At 48.4% G+C, this 13,045-nt stretch overlaps 2 protein-coding genes and 1 long non-coding RNA gene across 7 annotated transcripts; 2 read left to right on the top strand and 1 right to left on the bottom strand.

Annotated features, from left to right (window-relative positions):
- The first annotated feature begins 157 nt into the window (after positions 1-157).
- LOC6533092 (proliferation-associated protein 2G4) lies at positions 158-3,907 on the top strand. Its single transcript, XM_002093787.4, has 8 exons — positions 158-406; positions 564-661; positions 957-1,093; positions 1,160-1,322; positions 1,955-2,176; positions 2,459-2,684; positions 2,991-3,118; positions 3,182-3,907. Exons 1-8 carry the CDS (start codon positions 319-321, stop codon positions 3,293-3,295), a joined length of 1,176 nt encoding a protein of 391 aa, XP_002093823.1. The 5' UTR covers positions 158-318; the 3' UTR covers positions 3,296-3,907.
- On the bottom strand, positions 3,841-12,859 carry LOC6533091 (ubiquitin carboxyl-terminal hydrolase 47). 5 transcript variants are annotated; one of them, XM_015194328.3, is made up of 10 exons: positions 12,595-12,857; positions 9,299-9,527; positions 7,582-9,233; positions 7,135-7,522; positions 6,158-7,075; positions 5,120-6,100; positions 4,928-5,054; positions 4,798-4,868; positions 4,605-4,738; positions 3,841-4,537 (listed from the first exon to the last, which is right to left on the bottom strand). In XM_015194328.3, exons 2-10 carry the CDS (start codon positions 9,485-9,487, stop codon positions 4,327-4,329), a joined length of 4,671 nt encoding a protein of 1,556 aa, XP_015049814.1. In that variant the 5' UTR covers positions 9,488-9,527; positions 12,595-12,857; the 3' UTR covers positions 3,841-4,326. The 5 variants fall into 5 exon arrangements, with proteins under 5 accessions (XP_015049814.1, XP_002093822.1, XP_039230112.1 ...); XM_002093786.3 differs by lacking the exon at positions 12,595-12,857 and adding an exon at positions 11,463-11,557; XM_039374178.2 differs by lacking the exon at positions 12,595-12,857 and having other exon boundaries at positions 9,299-9,595.
- Positions 9,625-11,341, top strand: LOC120321512. The gene is made up of 2 exons (XR_005561153.2): positions 9,625-10,516; positions 10,567-11,341. It is a non-coding gene; the product is annotated as an uncharacterized LOC120321512 (long non-coding RNA).
- Positions 12,860-13,045: the final 186 nt, after the last annotated feature.

Below are 13,045 nucleotides of genomic sequence, written 5' to 3'. Positions count from 1 at the left end.
AACATTAATTTACCATTAAATTGTTTGGGAATGTGTGATATGATAAAATATTTGTATTTAACAAAGCTCAAAGTGTCACACAAAATTCGTTTAGCTTTTTGGAATAGCATTCTACGCTTTCACACACATTTTAAGTTGACCGCCCATCTGGCCAGGGCTGTCAAGGCGTAGCAGCAGTTGAGAGGCGGTCGCACTGTCCACGCCACTGGAACTTTCGATACCTGGTTGGCGCCTGGCCACACTTTCATTACCTCGTGGTGTTTCAGTCGGTCGCATTTTCATTAAGTCGCCATTTTAAAATTATTATAGTCAAGTACAATGGCAGATGTGGAAAAGGAGCCCGAGAAGACCATCGCCGAGGATTTGGTGGTGACCAAGTACAAGTTGGCCGGCGAAATCGTCAACAGTGAGTATCATTTGCCCAAAAACAGCGAAGTGTGCGGCGATTTCTGGAGCCGCTGCTACGTGGCGCTTACACAATGCACTAAATGCCGCTTTCCCTTCTGCGCCACGCGTTGGTTAATCCGCCTATTTCTGGACTCCGTCTGCTTGTTTAATTTTAGAAACCCTCAAGGCGGTAATTGGACTCTGCGTGGTTGATGCCTCCGTCCGGGAGATCTGTACCCAGGGCGACAATCAGCTCACCGAGGAGACCGGCAAAGTAAGTGGTGGCCACCTGGCGGTCATTGGCGCCAATTCCATGTCCAATGATTAAGACTTACACCATTGAGGGTTTCCCGATGGGTAGCCCATGTGCTGTGCGGGCTGGTGATCACCTCGTGGTCGCCAGGCGCACGGGGGGATTTCGATGCCCCACGTGCCCGGCTTGTGTGCTTGCCTAAACGGTCCCGAGGATTTACAGATTATGAGATCTGAGGACACACCAGGGGCACCATCTCTGTTGTATAGTGCAAGGAGCAACTAATCTAATGCTTTTATCGATCTTTCACAAACAGGTATACAAAAAGGAGAAGGACCTGAAGAAGGGCATCGCCTTTCCCACCTGTCTGTCCGTCAACAACTGTGTTTGCCACTTCTCGCCAGCCAAAAACGATGCTGACTACACGTTAAAGGCCGGTGATGTGGTCAAAATGTAAGTTATACCTCTTATTCCACATATATCGCCTATACTAAGATCGCAACACTTTCTTTTCTATAGTGACTTGGGAGCCCACATTGATGGTTTCATTGCCGTGGCCGCTCACACAATTGTGGTAGGCGCTGGAGCGGATCAGAAGATCAGTGGTCGCCAGGCCGATGTCATTCTCGCTGCCTACTGGGCTGTCCAGGCTGCCCTGCGCCTGCTCAAGTCCGGCGCCAATGTGAGTCCTCCCTTACTTCTAGGTAATCCTCTGTTAGTCCTTGCAAGAAACGGATTGTCTGGCGCGATTCTCCAGCGACTGAACATCTCAACACTTGCAAAGATCAGCTGCGGCAGCTGGCAATCGCCCTGGCCTATTATTGAGGACTGGAGGCTTCTTGTCAGTTGTCCACAAGGTTACTTCTTCTGCAGGCAACGGATTGACTGCGCCGAAACTTTGGCACAGCCTGCTCAACACCTGCGGATAGAAAACGTGTCAATTTCGTGAACTGAACAAGTTCATTCCACAGAAGTGTTCGGTCTTTAAAGTTGTCCACATCTGCAGAGTATATATAGATCAGAATTGTAATCTGCAGGCAACGGATTGTCTGCTGCCTTAACTCGTGGCTCAGTACAGCTCAAAGTCTGCAGAGATCAACAGTGTCGATTTCGTGAACTGAACAAGTTTAGATATTTGAAATGTTCGGTCTTTAAAGTTGTCCACAATCGCAATGATAATCCCGATTAGTGATTTATTTTGCTGTTATTTTTTGCGTTATCTATTGCATGCTATGATAGGTGACTAAGATTTGGCAAAGGGAAATGGAATGTTTTCAGCTTAACTAACTTATTTAATACTTAATGTCTTTACAGAACTACTCCCTCACCGATGCAGTGCAACAAATCAGCGAGTCGTACAAGTGCAAGCCCATTGAGGGCATGCTCAGTCACGAGCTGAAGCAGTTCAAAATTGACGGTGAGAAGACGATCATACAGAACCCCAGCGAGGCGCAGCGCAAGGAGCATGAGAAGTGCACCTTCGAAACGTACGAGGTGTATGCTATCGATGTTATCGTCAGCACCGGCGAAGGAGTGGTTAGTAATCTACCAAAAAGAAAACTCTACTTCACTTATTTGTTCAATGATTAAAAACACGCGCTTGAGGCTGACTTGGCTGGAGTGCGGTGTTTGTAGCGAGAGCGACTTGTATGCTCGGCGTATTTTTTATACAAAAATCCGGCACGTGCAGACACCAAGTTCCGGCTGGCTGTTGTCCGAAGATAGCAAGATTATGAGATCTGAGAACGCCAAATATCAGCAGGATATTCAGCTTATTCATCGCAAAACATTATTGCTAACCTTTCGTTTTCGTTGCAGGGACGCGAGAAGGACACCAAGGTCTCCATTTACAAGAAGTCTGAGGAGAACTACATGCTCAAGCTGAAGGCTTCCCGTGCCCTGCTGGCAGAGGTGAAAACTAAGTACGGAAACATGCCATTCAACATCCGCAGCTTCGAGGAGGAGACCAAGGCCCGCATGGGAGTTGTTGAGTGCGTCTCGCACAAGATGATTGAGCCCTTCCAAGTGCTGTACGAGAAGCCATGTAAGTGTGATACAATATAACTCATCCTATTATGCGAGTTGGCAGAACTTAATTCCGGATTTGGTACACCTTCGGGTGCTAAGTACGGCCAGACATTTTGCCAGAACAAATCCCAGGCTTTGACGTCTTCAGCAGTTGCCTTAGTGTGGCCTCTGTCTGAACATGGCACTGTCACAATTGAAACCACCTATCTATTTATGCATTAATTAACGAACTAAACTAGTTTAAACAACCTTTAAAAAGTTCGCATTTTAACCGGAAGTCATAACGAAGTTAAACAATCCATTTCCTTATCTTGAATTACAGCCGAGGTTGTGGCGCAGTTCAAGCACACGGTTCTGCTCATGCCCAACGGCGTCAACTTGGTCACCGGCATCCCATTCGAGGCGGAGAGCTACGTGAGCGAGTACAGCGTGGCGCAGGAGGAGCTGAAGGTAAGTTGCAACTTTTCTCATAATTTCACGCGGGTCACTAATTAAAATCCTAACTTTTTTCAGACTCTGCTCGCGCAGCCTTTGGGTCCCGTGAAGGGCAAGGGTAAGGGCAAGAAGGCTGCAGCTGGAGCGGCGACAAAGGTGGAAACGGCGCCGGCCGTCGAGACCAAGGCATAGACCACCCCGGTGATCATGAACAACCGCACCGCCAACCCAACAACGGAAACACAATGTGAACAATTGCGCTGCCTACCGCTGCCGCTCCACAGATTTTTACTATCGAATTCGTTGCGTATTAAAGCCCTTTTGACAACAGAATAGGACAGAAGAGTAGAGACGGCAACAATTTGAGGATGAAAACGCATATACATTTCCCCAAAAATTCCTCCATCCATCAGCAGAGGGCGGTCGGTGCCGCGCCAACTTTACCTCTTTATTTCCTTTACTATAAGCTGCCTTCGTTTATCGGTCTGTTCAACATCATCGCAACGAAAAAGCAAAGCAAGAACTGTCGTCAAATTGTAACAATTTTAACGCTAAATGATCTTAAAATATAATTCAAGTGAAACGTTATTAACGCTGCGTAGTAGGTATTAAATAAAATTAACATTTTCTATAAAACAGCCGATAAATGCCAAACGAGTTTTCATTTATGTACGGCCGGCCACCCAATTCCTAATCGAATTCGAGACGCTTTTCATTCTAATAAATGCACTTGAGAGTCGTGTTTATTTTATACGTTTAATTTAGTTTTGATGTTCACATTCACATTATACAATTTGTAATTTAGATTTCTTGCGTGTTTATTTTAAATTTTACAGTCTCATCTTTGAACTCTTGTATTACGAAAGTTGCAAGAATAACTTCGTTATGGTAAACGTCACTTAGTGCTGTGCTAGCTACCCCAGTTGTCGATCCCAGATCCATTCCTAACAAGTCCAGATTCAGAACCAGACCAATTCGATGCCGTACGCTTTTGCCCATCCGCTGACCCGCTGACCTTTCCCCTTGCGTCAAACAAAATAAAGAACAACAAAAAACGCAATTGCTGCGGGTAAAGTATAGAAAACACGACCAGCACTTGCAGACGACAAAGATATGTGGCCGCTGATTAAAACAGGATCTGGGATTTAATGGTCTGCCGTCGCTTACATACATGGTTTGGTGTACTTTTTGTTATGATCGCGACTGCTTCCTACTCGCCAGACTTAATTATTGACATGCACATCCATCGGTGCCGAGGCGGTCACGTTGCTTGACTTCTCCGGAGAGTCCAGGTAGATCTTTAGGGCACGTTCCCGACGCTGCGAGTATCGCGTGGTGGACACGCAACCCACCCGATCCAGTCGTGCCTTCTCCTTGGCGTTCATCAGGCGTCGCTCCTCCAGCGTCAGCTCTCGCGCAGGTACCGTCCTATCTCTGTTGAAGGCATTGATTGGTTAGTCTTGGGAACTGAAAATACCACTGCCACGTGCTCCACGCTTACTTGTACAGGTAGATGTTTCCCGTCTGTGTGGTGTTAAGCGGATATTTGTCCAGGGTGGCGGGCACGGAGTACCAACTGCTGGACTCGTTAACACTTAACGCTGATATGGTTGTGCAGGGGAAGTTGCTGTTCAACTGCAGTGAAGACAAATGTAGTTTAAATCAAGTTCAATCAAAAACGTATTATTACGAACCTTCATATAGCTCAGTTTGTCTATTGTGATGTTGCTGATCTGTGATAATGAAAGTCTGATTTCGCTGTCCTCTGCAAAAAAATACAAGTTCAATTTACTGCTTACAATGCAATATACATTTAACACTTACGGTCCAAAGTGATTTCTTGGAACTTTCCAAACTCCAGTTTAGCTGGACACCACCGCCTAACAAATATAGTCAGAGAATCGTCCTTGGGCTGCGGGTCCACTCCCTCCTCGCACTCTTGCACAATGAACTGAAATGGTATAAAATATAATCCAAGTTAAGTTTATTCTTCATCACAAGGACAAGGTTACCCACCTCCGATGTGATTGTGGAGCGCATGTCGCAATGGAGCGTATCATCGTTGGACAGAATCTTTATGGGAATACGTCCGCCCTTCAGCCAGATGCGACAGTTCTGCACAGAAAGTGTGGCGTACTTGGCATCCATGCGGTGCAGCTTGGCCACCAGATCTTTCTTGGCCTGCTCCGCCGTGGTGTTGGCATTGTAGACCCACTCGCATACGCAGGGCAGTTTGGACGTCTCGTTGTCAATGTCCGCCAGTCGCAGAAAGTGAATCTTGGCCTTGAACTCGTCCGGCTCCAGCGTTTTACCCAACTCCACCGTCAGTGTTTCGCCTTCTATGAGATGGACCAACGAGTTGTTCTGGTTGTTGGACAGATTATTATCGTGCTTCCGCTGCAGTTTGAAATAGGCGGAGGGCACTTGGATCAGCTGCTCGATGTGTTTCTTGAAGGCGCCCATGCGCATGTGTGTGCCCACCAGCAGCTTATAGGCACGCGTGGGCTTACGCAGCTGCGCCTCCTCGTCGGACTGGTGACCCGAACTGGAACTGGTGCCGATCACATCCACGCACTCGACCTTTGTAGCGTAGAAGAAGTGGTTGGTGCTGGTGGGCAGGAGCAGGGGATCCACCACATCGGCCGCCGCATAACTGCCGTTTCCATTGCAGTAGGCATGAACCCGCATCATGGCATCGTGGGAGGCCGCCTCGTCCTCCGGACTAGACAGCTGCGGCGAATGACTGGTGGAACTGATTTGACTGTCACCTCCTCCGCGATGTGCCATGTTGTCCGACTCCACCAGAGTTCGGTCTCCGTCGCTTAGACTGCTGTCCTCCGAGTTGGACTCGTGGCCGTGGCTGGGACTGGGTTGCGCCATGGGTTCCAGTAGATCTCGCTTGTAGCGCCTCCAATCGCAGTCGTTGCTAGAGGACACGTGACCAGGTGCCACGCCATTCATCATTGCAGCATCGACAACATCACCTCCACTGGCGGACTGAAAGGACGGACAAAAATTAACCTTAGTTATAAACCCAAAAGTTGTAAAACGTACCTCGATGGACTCAACGCTGGGCACACCGAGCATCTCAAGGGTGGCGGCATCCGTGTTGGGTACGTTCAAGTAGAAGTATGTTATGGACTTAAACTGGGTGTTGGCCATGTTCTGAAGGTGTTGCAGGGCCTCGGGCGACGGATGGGGATCGTAGGCCACGAAAGCCTTCGGCACCGTGCCGCGCACCGTGGCGAGAAGGAACTGCTGCTCGCTAATGTGCAAACGGAGGGCGATGGAGCGGCGAAGGACGTCGCTGGCTTCCCGCTCCCGCGCTGCTGAGTAAACCAGGAAGGGACCGTCCATCGCCATGGTCGATAGATCTACCTTAAACACATACCACGTAATGCCGTCTGGCGGATAGACCTCAAACTCTTGATCCTCGGCCCGGTACTCCAGCAGGAAGTCTAGACTGTAGTTCTGTGCCGCGCGCAGTTCGGTCAAAGTTGGATCTGTGCAACTCTCCAGGGACTGGATAATCGTGTCCATCGAGGAGTTGTAAGCCACCAAGCGACAGCGAGAAAGCGGCGCGAACTGCTCCACATTCAACATCTCATAGGCTGACATGAGAACCAGGTTGATGTTGAAACTCTGTGATACGTACACCCTGGTAATCTTCATCTTCTTCAGGGAGGGATTATAAAAGTAGACGCGGGGCTTGTACAAATCCGGAAGTGCCAAGTCCGTAACCGTGATATGCCTGCCCAGGCGGGTACCGCGCGTCTCCTCCTCCGAGTGCAGCTTTGGCAGCAGCGTTTTGATGTGCTCAGGAAAGTCGGCCACCTTGGCGACCTGCTCGTTTCTTTTGGCGTCCACCTGCCGGTACATCAACATGTATGCGTTGGTGCTGGAGGTGTAGGCACTGGAGTAGTAGCTGCCGTTGGGTCCGCCAAACGAACGTTGGATGTCCTCTTGGGTGATCTGCGGATAGATAGTCGGTCAATATCTTTTCCAGTTATAAAGGTGCCTCAAACACCTACACTAGTTACGTTCTGATCGTTAAAACAGAACCACTCGTTGTTGTCGAAGTCCTTAATGTAAGCATAGTAGTGGCCACCGGAAGCGCTGCCCGAATGGATCATGATGGCGAACAATTCGTACAAATACGGACCAGATCCCTGCTTGGCGCTCTTGCTCGTGCTGCTGCTCATGTCGATGCCCTCATCCTCGTCGTTCAGATCGTTCTCGTGCTGACTAGAGCTCGCTGTGGTCACCACGCCGCTGCTTAGGTTATCGTCCTCCATAGCAGATCCACTGTCCGCCGTGCTGCAATCGTCCACGGTGCCGTTTAGCTGAGAGTTTTGCTCACCGTTGTTTCCGCTCCGGTTGATGAACGTGTTCAGGTTGAGCGTCTGAGGGAAGGTCACTCTAAAAAAAGTAGGCGAGCATTAACTTAAATGATGGCGGATTATGGCAAAAGTACTCACCTGTCGTTTAATTTGATGCGGTGCATGGTCTGGTAGTCAAAGTCGAAGCGTTTAAGGTGCAGCGTGAGGATGTAGGGGAAGGACTTGAAGTGCAGTCCCTTGTGAGCGTCGCATTTCTTTTTGCACTTCTCGCACAGATACTGGTTATTTCCATCGAGCGTTTCCGGCTGAACGAAGGCGCGCAGAGCTTCCTCGATGCTGCCGTATGCGGAGCTGCTGCCAAAGGGCCGCACAGGGAGCGGGATATCTAGGAAGGTGTCCTCGCGCGTCTTCTCCGTATTGCACTCCAGGCACTTCACGTAATCGTTCATCTTGCCCTCGTACAGGTTGGATATGAGATTTGCCTGTTTAGTGTTTTTGAATTTGTGCTCTAGAGCGTCGAACATAACTCGGCACAGTTCCTGGATATCATGCTGCTGCCAGGCCTCCGTCGAGTCCCACCCAAAGCTGCGGGTCAGGTCAGTGGTTTCTACCGCCGCTTTGGGCGAGGTCTGCAAGTTAAGGAAGAGCTTTTGCAGTTGGTATGGTATGTTCTTCGCCTCGTTGTCATTATCGAACTCCCAGCGGTACAGAGCATTCCTAAACTCGGGTGTCATAAAGAGTGCTTGCAGCAAACTGTTTAGATAGCAGGTCATGGCTTGGTTGACCAACCCAACATATCCCCTGGGTCCGACGCTCGTCTGCCTTGCCTCTGTTTCAGTTTCTGTGGTGGCCGAGGACACAAAGTCCGCCGCCGTTGTGTTGACTCTCTGCCAAGCTGGCAACTCATCGCCACCATACTTTCGGCGATAGAAGTTAGACAGAGCCGGGTACGTACCATCGTCTGTGCCAATTGTAGATGGGTCTACCACTCCGGTCACACCCTCGACGTCCGAGTCGCCGGTCGGAGCTCCGAAATCGTAGCCAGGTCCCAGCATTGTCGGACTAGCAGAGGCGCCCAGTGCCAGGTCGTCATCCGATAACTGTTCGGCATCCGAGATAAAAAGATCGGAAGGACCATCGTCCACTGGTGAGATTAGGTTTCTACCTTGTGGATACAGCTGCAGTTGCTCAGAGAGCTGTTGCTTGCTCAGAGTGTCAACCGGTTCGCAGTCAAGCTCTTTAATGGGTGATGACGGCTTGATGGGACTCAGCAACTCTAGGGTCGGCTTAGAAGTGACCTTGGCCGTTTTCTTGGCAACCGGACTCTCCGAAGAAGTGATTTTTAAGCTTGTCTCCGTAGATAGCTCGGGGCTTTCTTCAGGACTAGCCTTGGGTGCTTGTTCTGAAACAGGCTTGGCGATCTTTTCGTCAGCGGTCTTGATCTTGGAACTCTTCTCGGGACTTGATTCCGTACTGATGCTGGTCTTGGCCAAGGAGTCCTCATTCGTCGTTTTTGTCTTGCTTGGAGAGGAAGATCCCGATGCTGGCTTCTTTTTGGTTTTCTCGCCAACTACGCGCTTCTTCTTCTCGCCAGTCGCAGGACTCTTGGCCTTCTCTCCGTCTGACTTCATAACCTTTTTGACTACCACTTTTTTAATGGGTAACTCAAAGCGTTTGGTCACGTCGCCATCCCAACTGCCGGAGGGCAGCAGGATCAAGTGATTCTTCAGCTGAGGCTCAAATCCATCCACTTCGTACATCAGCTGGGAATTCACGGCATTCAGATTAACCTTAAAGAAAGGAAAAGGAATTTTATTAGGAATTCATTCAGAACGGTAAGATGATCCATATTTACCAGATCCTTGTTATCGTGTGGCTGCAGCAACAGCTCGAACTTTCCGTACGAGAACTGGGTGCCGATGAGGTCAATCACGCGGTTCACCGTGAAGTGGGAGCGGACCACTACGTTGATCTTCTTTTGCTCCGAGCCGGGTGTCTGGTCAAAGACCGAGACGGTGCACTGCTCGCTCTCCTTGTCCGTCATGTCCAGGCTGCGGATGAATCAAGTGGTGGTGGAGAAAACCCTGCAAATAGATTGTAAGCGAAACGTTGAGCTTTACTAATGAATTTTGTGTGAAGTTTTCCTTTTCTATTCCTCAATTTTAAAATAAAGAAGGTGACACGACACCTTTGACGTCTCCGGCGGGGCCAAGTTGCTGTCCATGACAAAGCTTCTTTTGGCTTGCCATGGCCCAGAGTAAATAAGGAAGAGATGCCCAGCCCCGAATTACTGCGAAATCTTCTTGTTTTCGACCCCATTCGCAAATAAAGCGGCAGAAACCAAGAAGACTCCGTCTCGCCTCCCTAGCCACTGGTATTGACGTGCTCCGGGTTTGTTTTTCGCGCCTTATTTGTACGGGCCAGCACCAGTTGCCGTATATATATATATCTGTATAGATATATACATATAGCACGTACACCCAATCGAGCATCGACTGCCCCCCGAAATCGACGTCGTGACTAACGCGCAGCGGAATTTCGTAAACAACCGACCATCAGTTGCCTCCGGAGGATGTTACGGGAATTATTATTTGCCTCCACTTGGCTACCATCGTCATCATCATCATCATCACCAACACCATCAGCATTGGGCGTACCGAATGCATAAATTTCACTGCAAATGTCGCTCCATGTTTCTGCTGGCTTTCTTTGTGGGTCTCCGCAAGACTCTGTAACGGAAGTGGTGGCTATTATACGGACGAATATCTGGCGCCTTCGATTGGGCAGTGCGCAAATTGCAAGTGGGCGGTGGACATATCCATATGTACAAATAAATACTTATCAGACATAAGCGAATAACTGAGAATTATTCTAGAAATATTTTATAGAACTCGACAGATTTAAGGAAAGCAGATGCTGAATATTAAGTTGATCTATTCTACAATTTCCAGGCGTCAGTACAAATTCAGTTTATTCTAAATTAACATTTTTCAAATGTCTATTTTGGCATTAATTTTTAGTGATTCGTATTGCTTAGCATTTAATTGAGTGTCGCAATCAATTTGGGGCCGAGGTATTTGCAATGTTTTTCCAATTCGCTGCACCAAAATAACCACAAAACAGACAGACAGCCACAGGCAGCCAAGATATTTTGGGTCTCCACCGCCGAATGGAGGATGCACATCGACGATGTGCGATGTGAATGCGCTGCAGTTTGCCGTTCAAACACATGTTGGATGGTCCAAACACAAACCGCATTGCCCGGCGAGGGAGCGAGCGAGATGGGGATCCAAAAATGCTAATACACGTCGGCCAGCAGAAATCAAAATAAGAAACCCGTGCTGCTAAAAATAAAAACAGACGACGGCGACACATCGATGCGGTCGGAAAAAAGCACACGGAGGCAAGCGGAGGAGCACGATATAAGACAGCTTTGGGAGCGTCTTGAATACGCGTATATCTGGCTATTTGTGAATGCGAAGGTTTTCAGAGATTCAGAGAATCTCTGGGGCGCACAGACTCGTAGAATGTGTCTATCCATCAGAATGGTCAGGCACTTTCAACACATATTGTGGGGGCACCCCGCCTCCGCCCCATGCACACTCAATATTTACATGATGACGATGATCTTTTGGTCAATGTTTGTGTTGGTCGGGTATTACAGAAACCGATATCGCGAGTTATCTATGCCATATAGGCGATATACGTGGGGACGGAGGACGGCAGGAGGAGCACAGTCATGCTCGCATATATTTGTGCTATTTTTGAACTATTTCGGTACTGCGAAATCTATGTGATCTACAAAAACCATGAGATGACTGAGAAGATATGACTGCTGGGTGCCGGAAACTGTAGGATTCCCGATCATATAATGCATTGAGCATCGAGCACAAAATCTCCATTACGAAATGCTTTCTATTCTTAGGCGTCGTACAACTTTAATTGGAGCTTCCAATGTTGTGTGAATAAGTGTGTATATATCCGTGGTCTATATGCAACGATTTTTGGTTGAGTTTTACCGTCTGATCTGAGTGTGCCGAAATCTTTCCGAGTTAGAAGACCGCACCGTCAACGCACGGCATAGTTCACGCGTGTACTGACCGATTGGGATGCCGATTCCCCCGATTGCGATCCGAAGATATGTATATACAACCCGATCTGGCGCCCGATCTTTGGCGAAGTGAGCTAGCTAGGTACGTGCTACGTTATTAGCGGGATGCACTATAAAAAAGAGACATGGTCGAAACAGTTTACTTATCTGGCTTACACTTCGATATGAAAACATTACTTTTCTATAGCCTCTATATCTTTGGGATGCGATAAGAAATATATAAATACACTGACTCTGGAACTTGAACGAAGATACAAGGATTGCTACAGCAACCAAACGATTTGTTCTAAACAATGCGAGTGTCAGGCATTTGTTGTTTTTAAAAGGATAAAAGAGAGAGATGTTAGCAATTGAACGGGGTGCAATCCGGGGTCTAATAGCAATCAAACTGTGTGCAGTTCCCTTTTGCGAAATAGCAATGACCACTCACGAACTGCAACTGATAACGATTATCGCCGGACAATGCTGTGGGTGGTGGCTAGTTCTCTGGGGGGAACTTTAAGGCCCCGCGAACCCAGGCGGATTACTCAATGAATATAGGCGATGTGTTGTGGGTTTACAGCGAAAGTGCTATTAATGTCGGCTGTGTGCTCTCTTCGATGTGCCAGCGCTCTCTATTTGCGGGAATGAATGACTATTTTTATGGGTCTGCTGTCGTTGCTCCTTTCTGCTTTCTGCTGCATTGCTGCAGTGGCACATCCTTTGAACAGGCGCCATGCCAAAGGATATTCCTTTGGGGGGAGGAGTTGGGGCAGGGGTTAAGGGTCACATTCGTTTGCGCAACACTTCCATTCGGGGGGCGGTGTTCGGTGGGCGGGTCGATCGGTCAAGGCTTCGACTATGTGGAACGTGACACGCATATGTCGGCTGGGGTTTGCCCCAAAAAGTGGCACCCAAATGGCTGTCCTTCGCGCTGGCAAATTAGTCCTTAGCGAGGCGCGTCCATATGTCGCAAAAATTCGAGGGGCGCCTTGTTTTCTTCTCTCTGTATGCGCGTGTGTGTGTGTGCGTTCGTGTGTGTGTACCTCCATCTCACTCACCTCAAGTGTGTGTGTGAAAATACTGCGGTATACGGTTGCGTGTGTGTGTGAGTGTGGGTTGCGGCTCTGTTCGCCCGATGATCCTGCTCCTCCCGGTCCTAATCCCGGCCTGCTTGGCTGCTCCTGCGTCCTGACTACGCTCAAAATGCGCTGTGAATACGCTTAAAACGAGCCTCGACGGGTCATTTTTACAAATGTTTTTTGTTGTTCCGTTCGGCTGTTTTGCCAGACTTGCTCGTTCCAGTGTGACTGCCCGCCGCTGACTGCGAAATACCAAACGCCTTTAAGGTGAGGGAATCGAAAGTCTATGTGCTAGGGTCACACTATTATTATATTTATTAATTTTTTTTTTCCTTTTCAGTTCCTAATTTTATTTACTTATAAGTTAATCTGATTATTACACAAACAATAATTAGGCGTTTAAAATTCATCTTTTTTTATATACAAAGTT

This window comes from Drosophila yakuba, chromosome 3L (genome assembly GCF_016746365.2).
Source record: "Drosophila yakuba strain Tai18E2 chromosome 3L, Prin_Dyak_Tai18E2_2.1, whole genome shotgun sequence".
Lineage (NCBI taxonomy): Eukaryota > Metazoa > Arthropoda > Insecta > Diptera > Drosophilidae > Drosophila > Drosophila yakuba.
This window is presented reverse-complemented; position numbering and strand designations above follow the sequence as displayed.

Excerpts from the sequence above, each read along its gene's own strand:
- LOC6533092 (XM_002093787.4), top strand. The coding sequence starts at position 319 with ATGGCAGATGTGGAAAAGGAGCCCGAGAAGACCATCGCCGAGGATTTG. Across the intron at positions 662-956 it reads TCACCGAGGAGACCGGCAAA|GTATACAAAAAGGAGAAGGA; the intron begins GTAAGTGGTGGC and ends TTTCACAAACAG. Across the intron at positions 2,177-2,458 it reads TCAGCACCGGCGAAGGAGTG|GGACGCGAGAAGGACACCAA; the intron begins GTTAGTAATCTA and ends TTTTCGTTGCAG.
- LOC6533091 (XM_015194328.3), bottom strand. The coding sequence starts at position 9,487 with ATGACGGACAAGGAGAGCGAGCAGTGCACCGTCTCGGTCTTTGACCAG. Across the intron at positions 7,523-7,581 it reads CGCATCAAATTAAACGACAG|AGTGACCTTCCCTCAGACGC; the intron begins GTGAGTACTTTT and ends TACTTTTTTTAG. Across the intron at positions 4,538-4,604 it reads GGAAACATCTACCTGTACAA|AGATAGGACGGTACCTGCGC; the intron begins GTAAGCGTGGAG and ends TGCCTTCAACAG.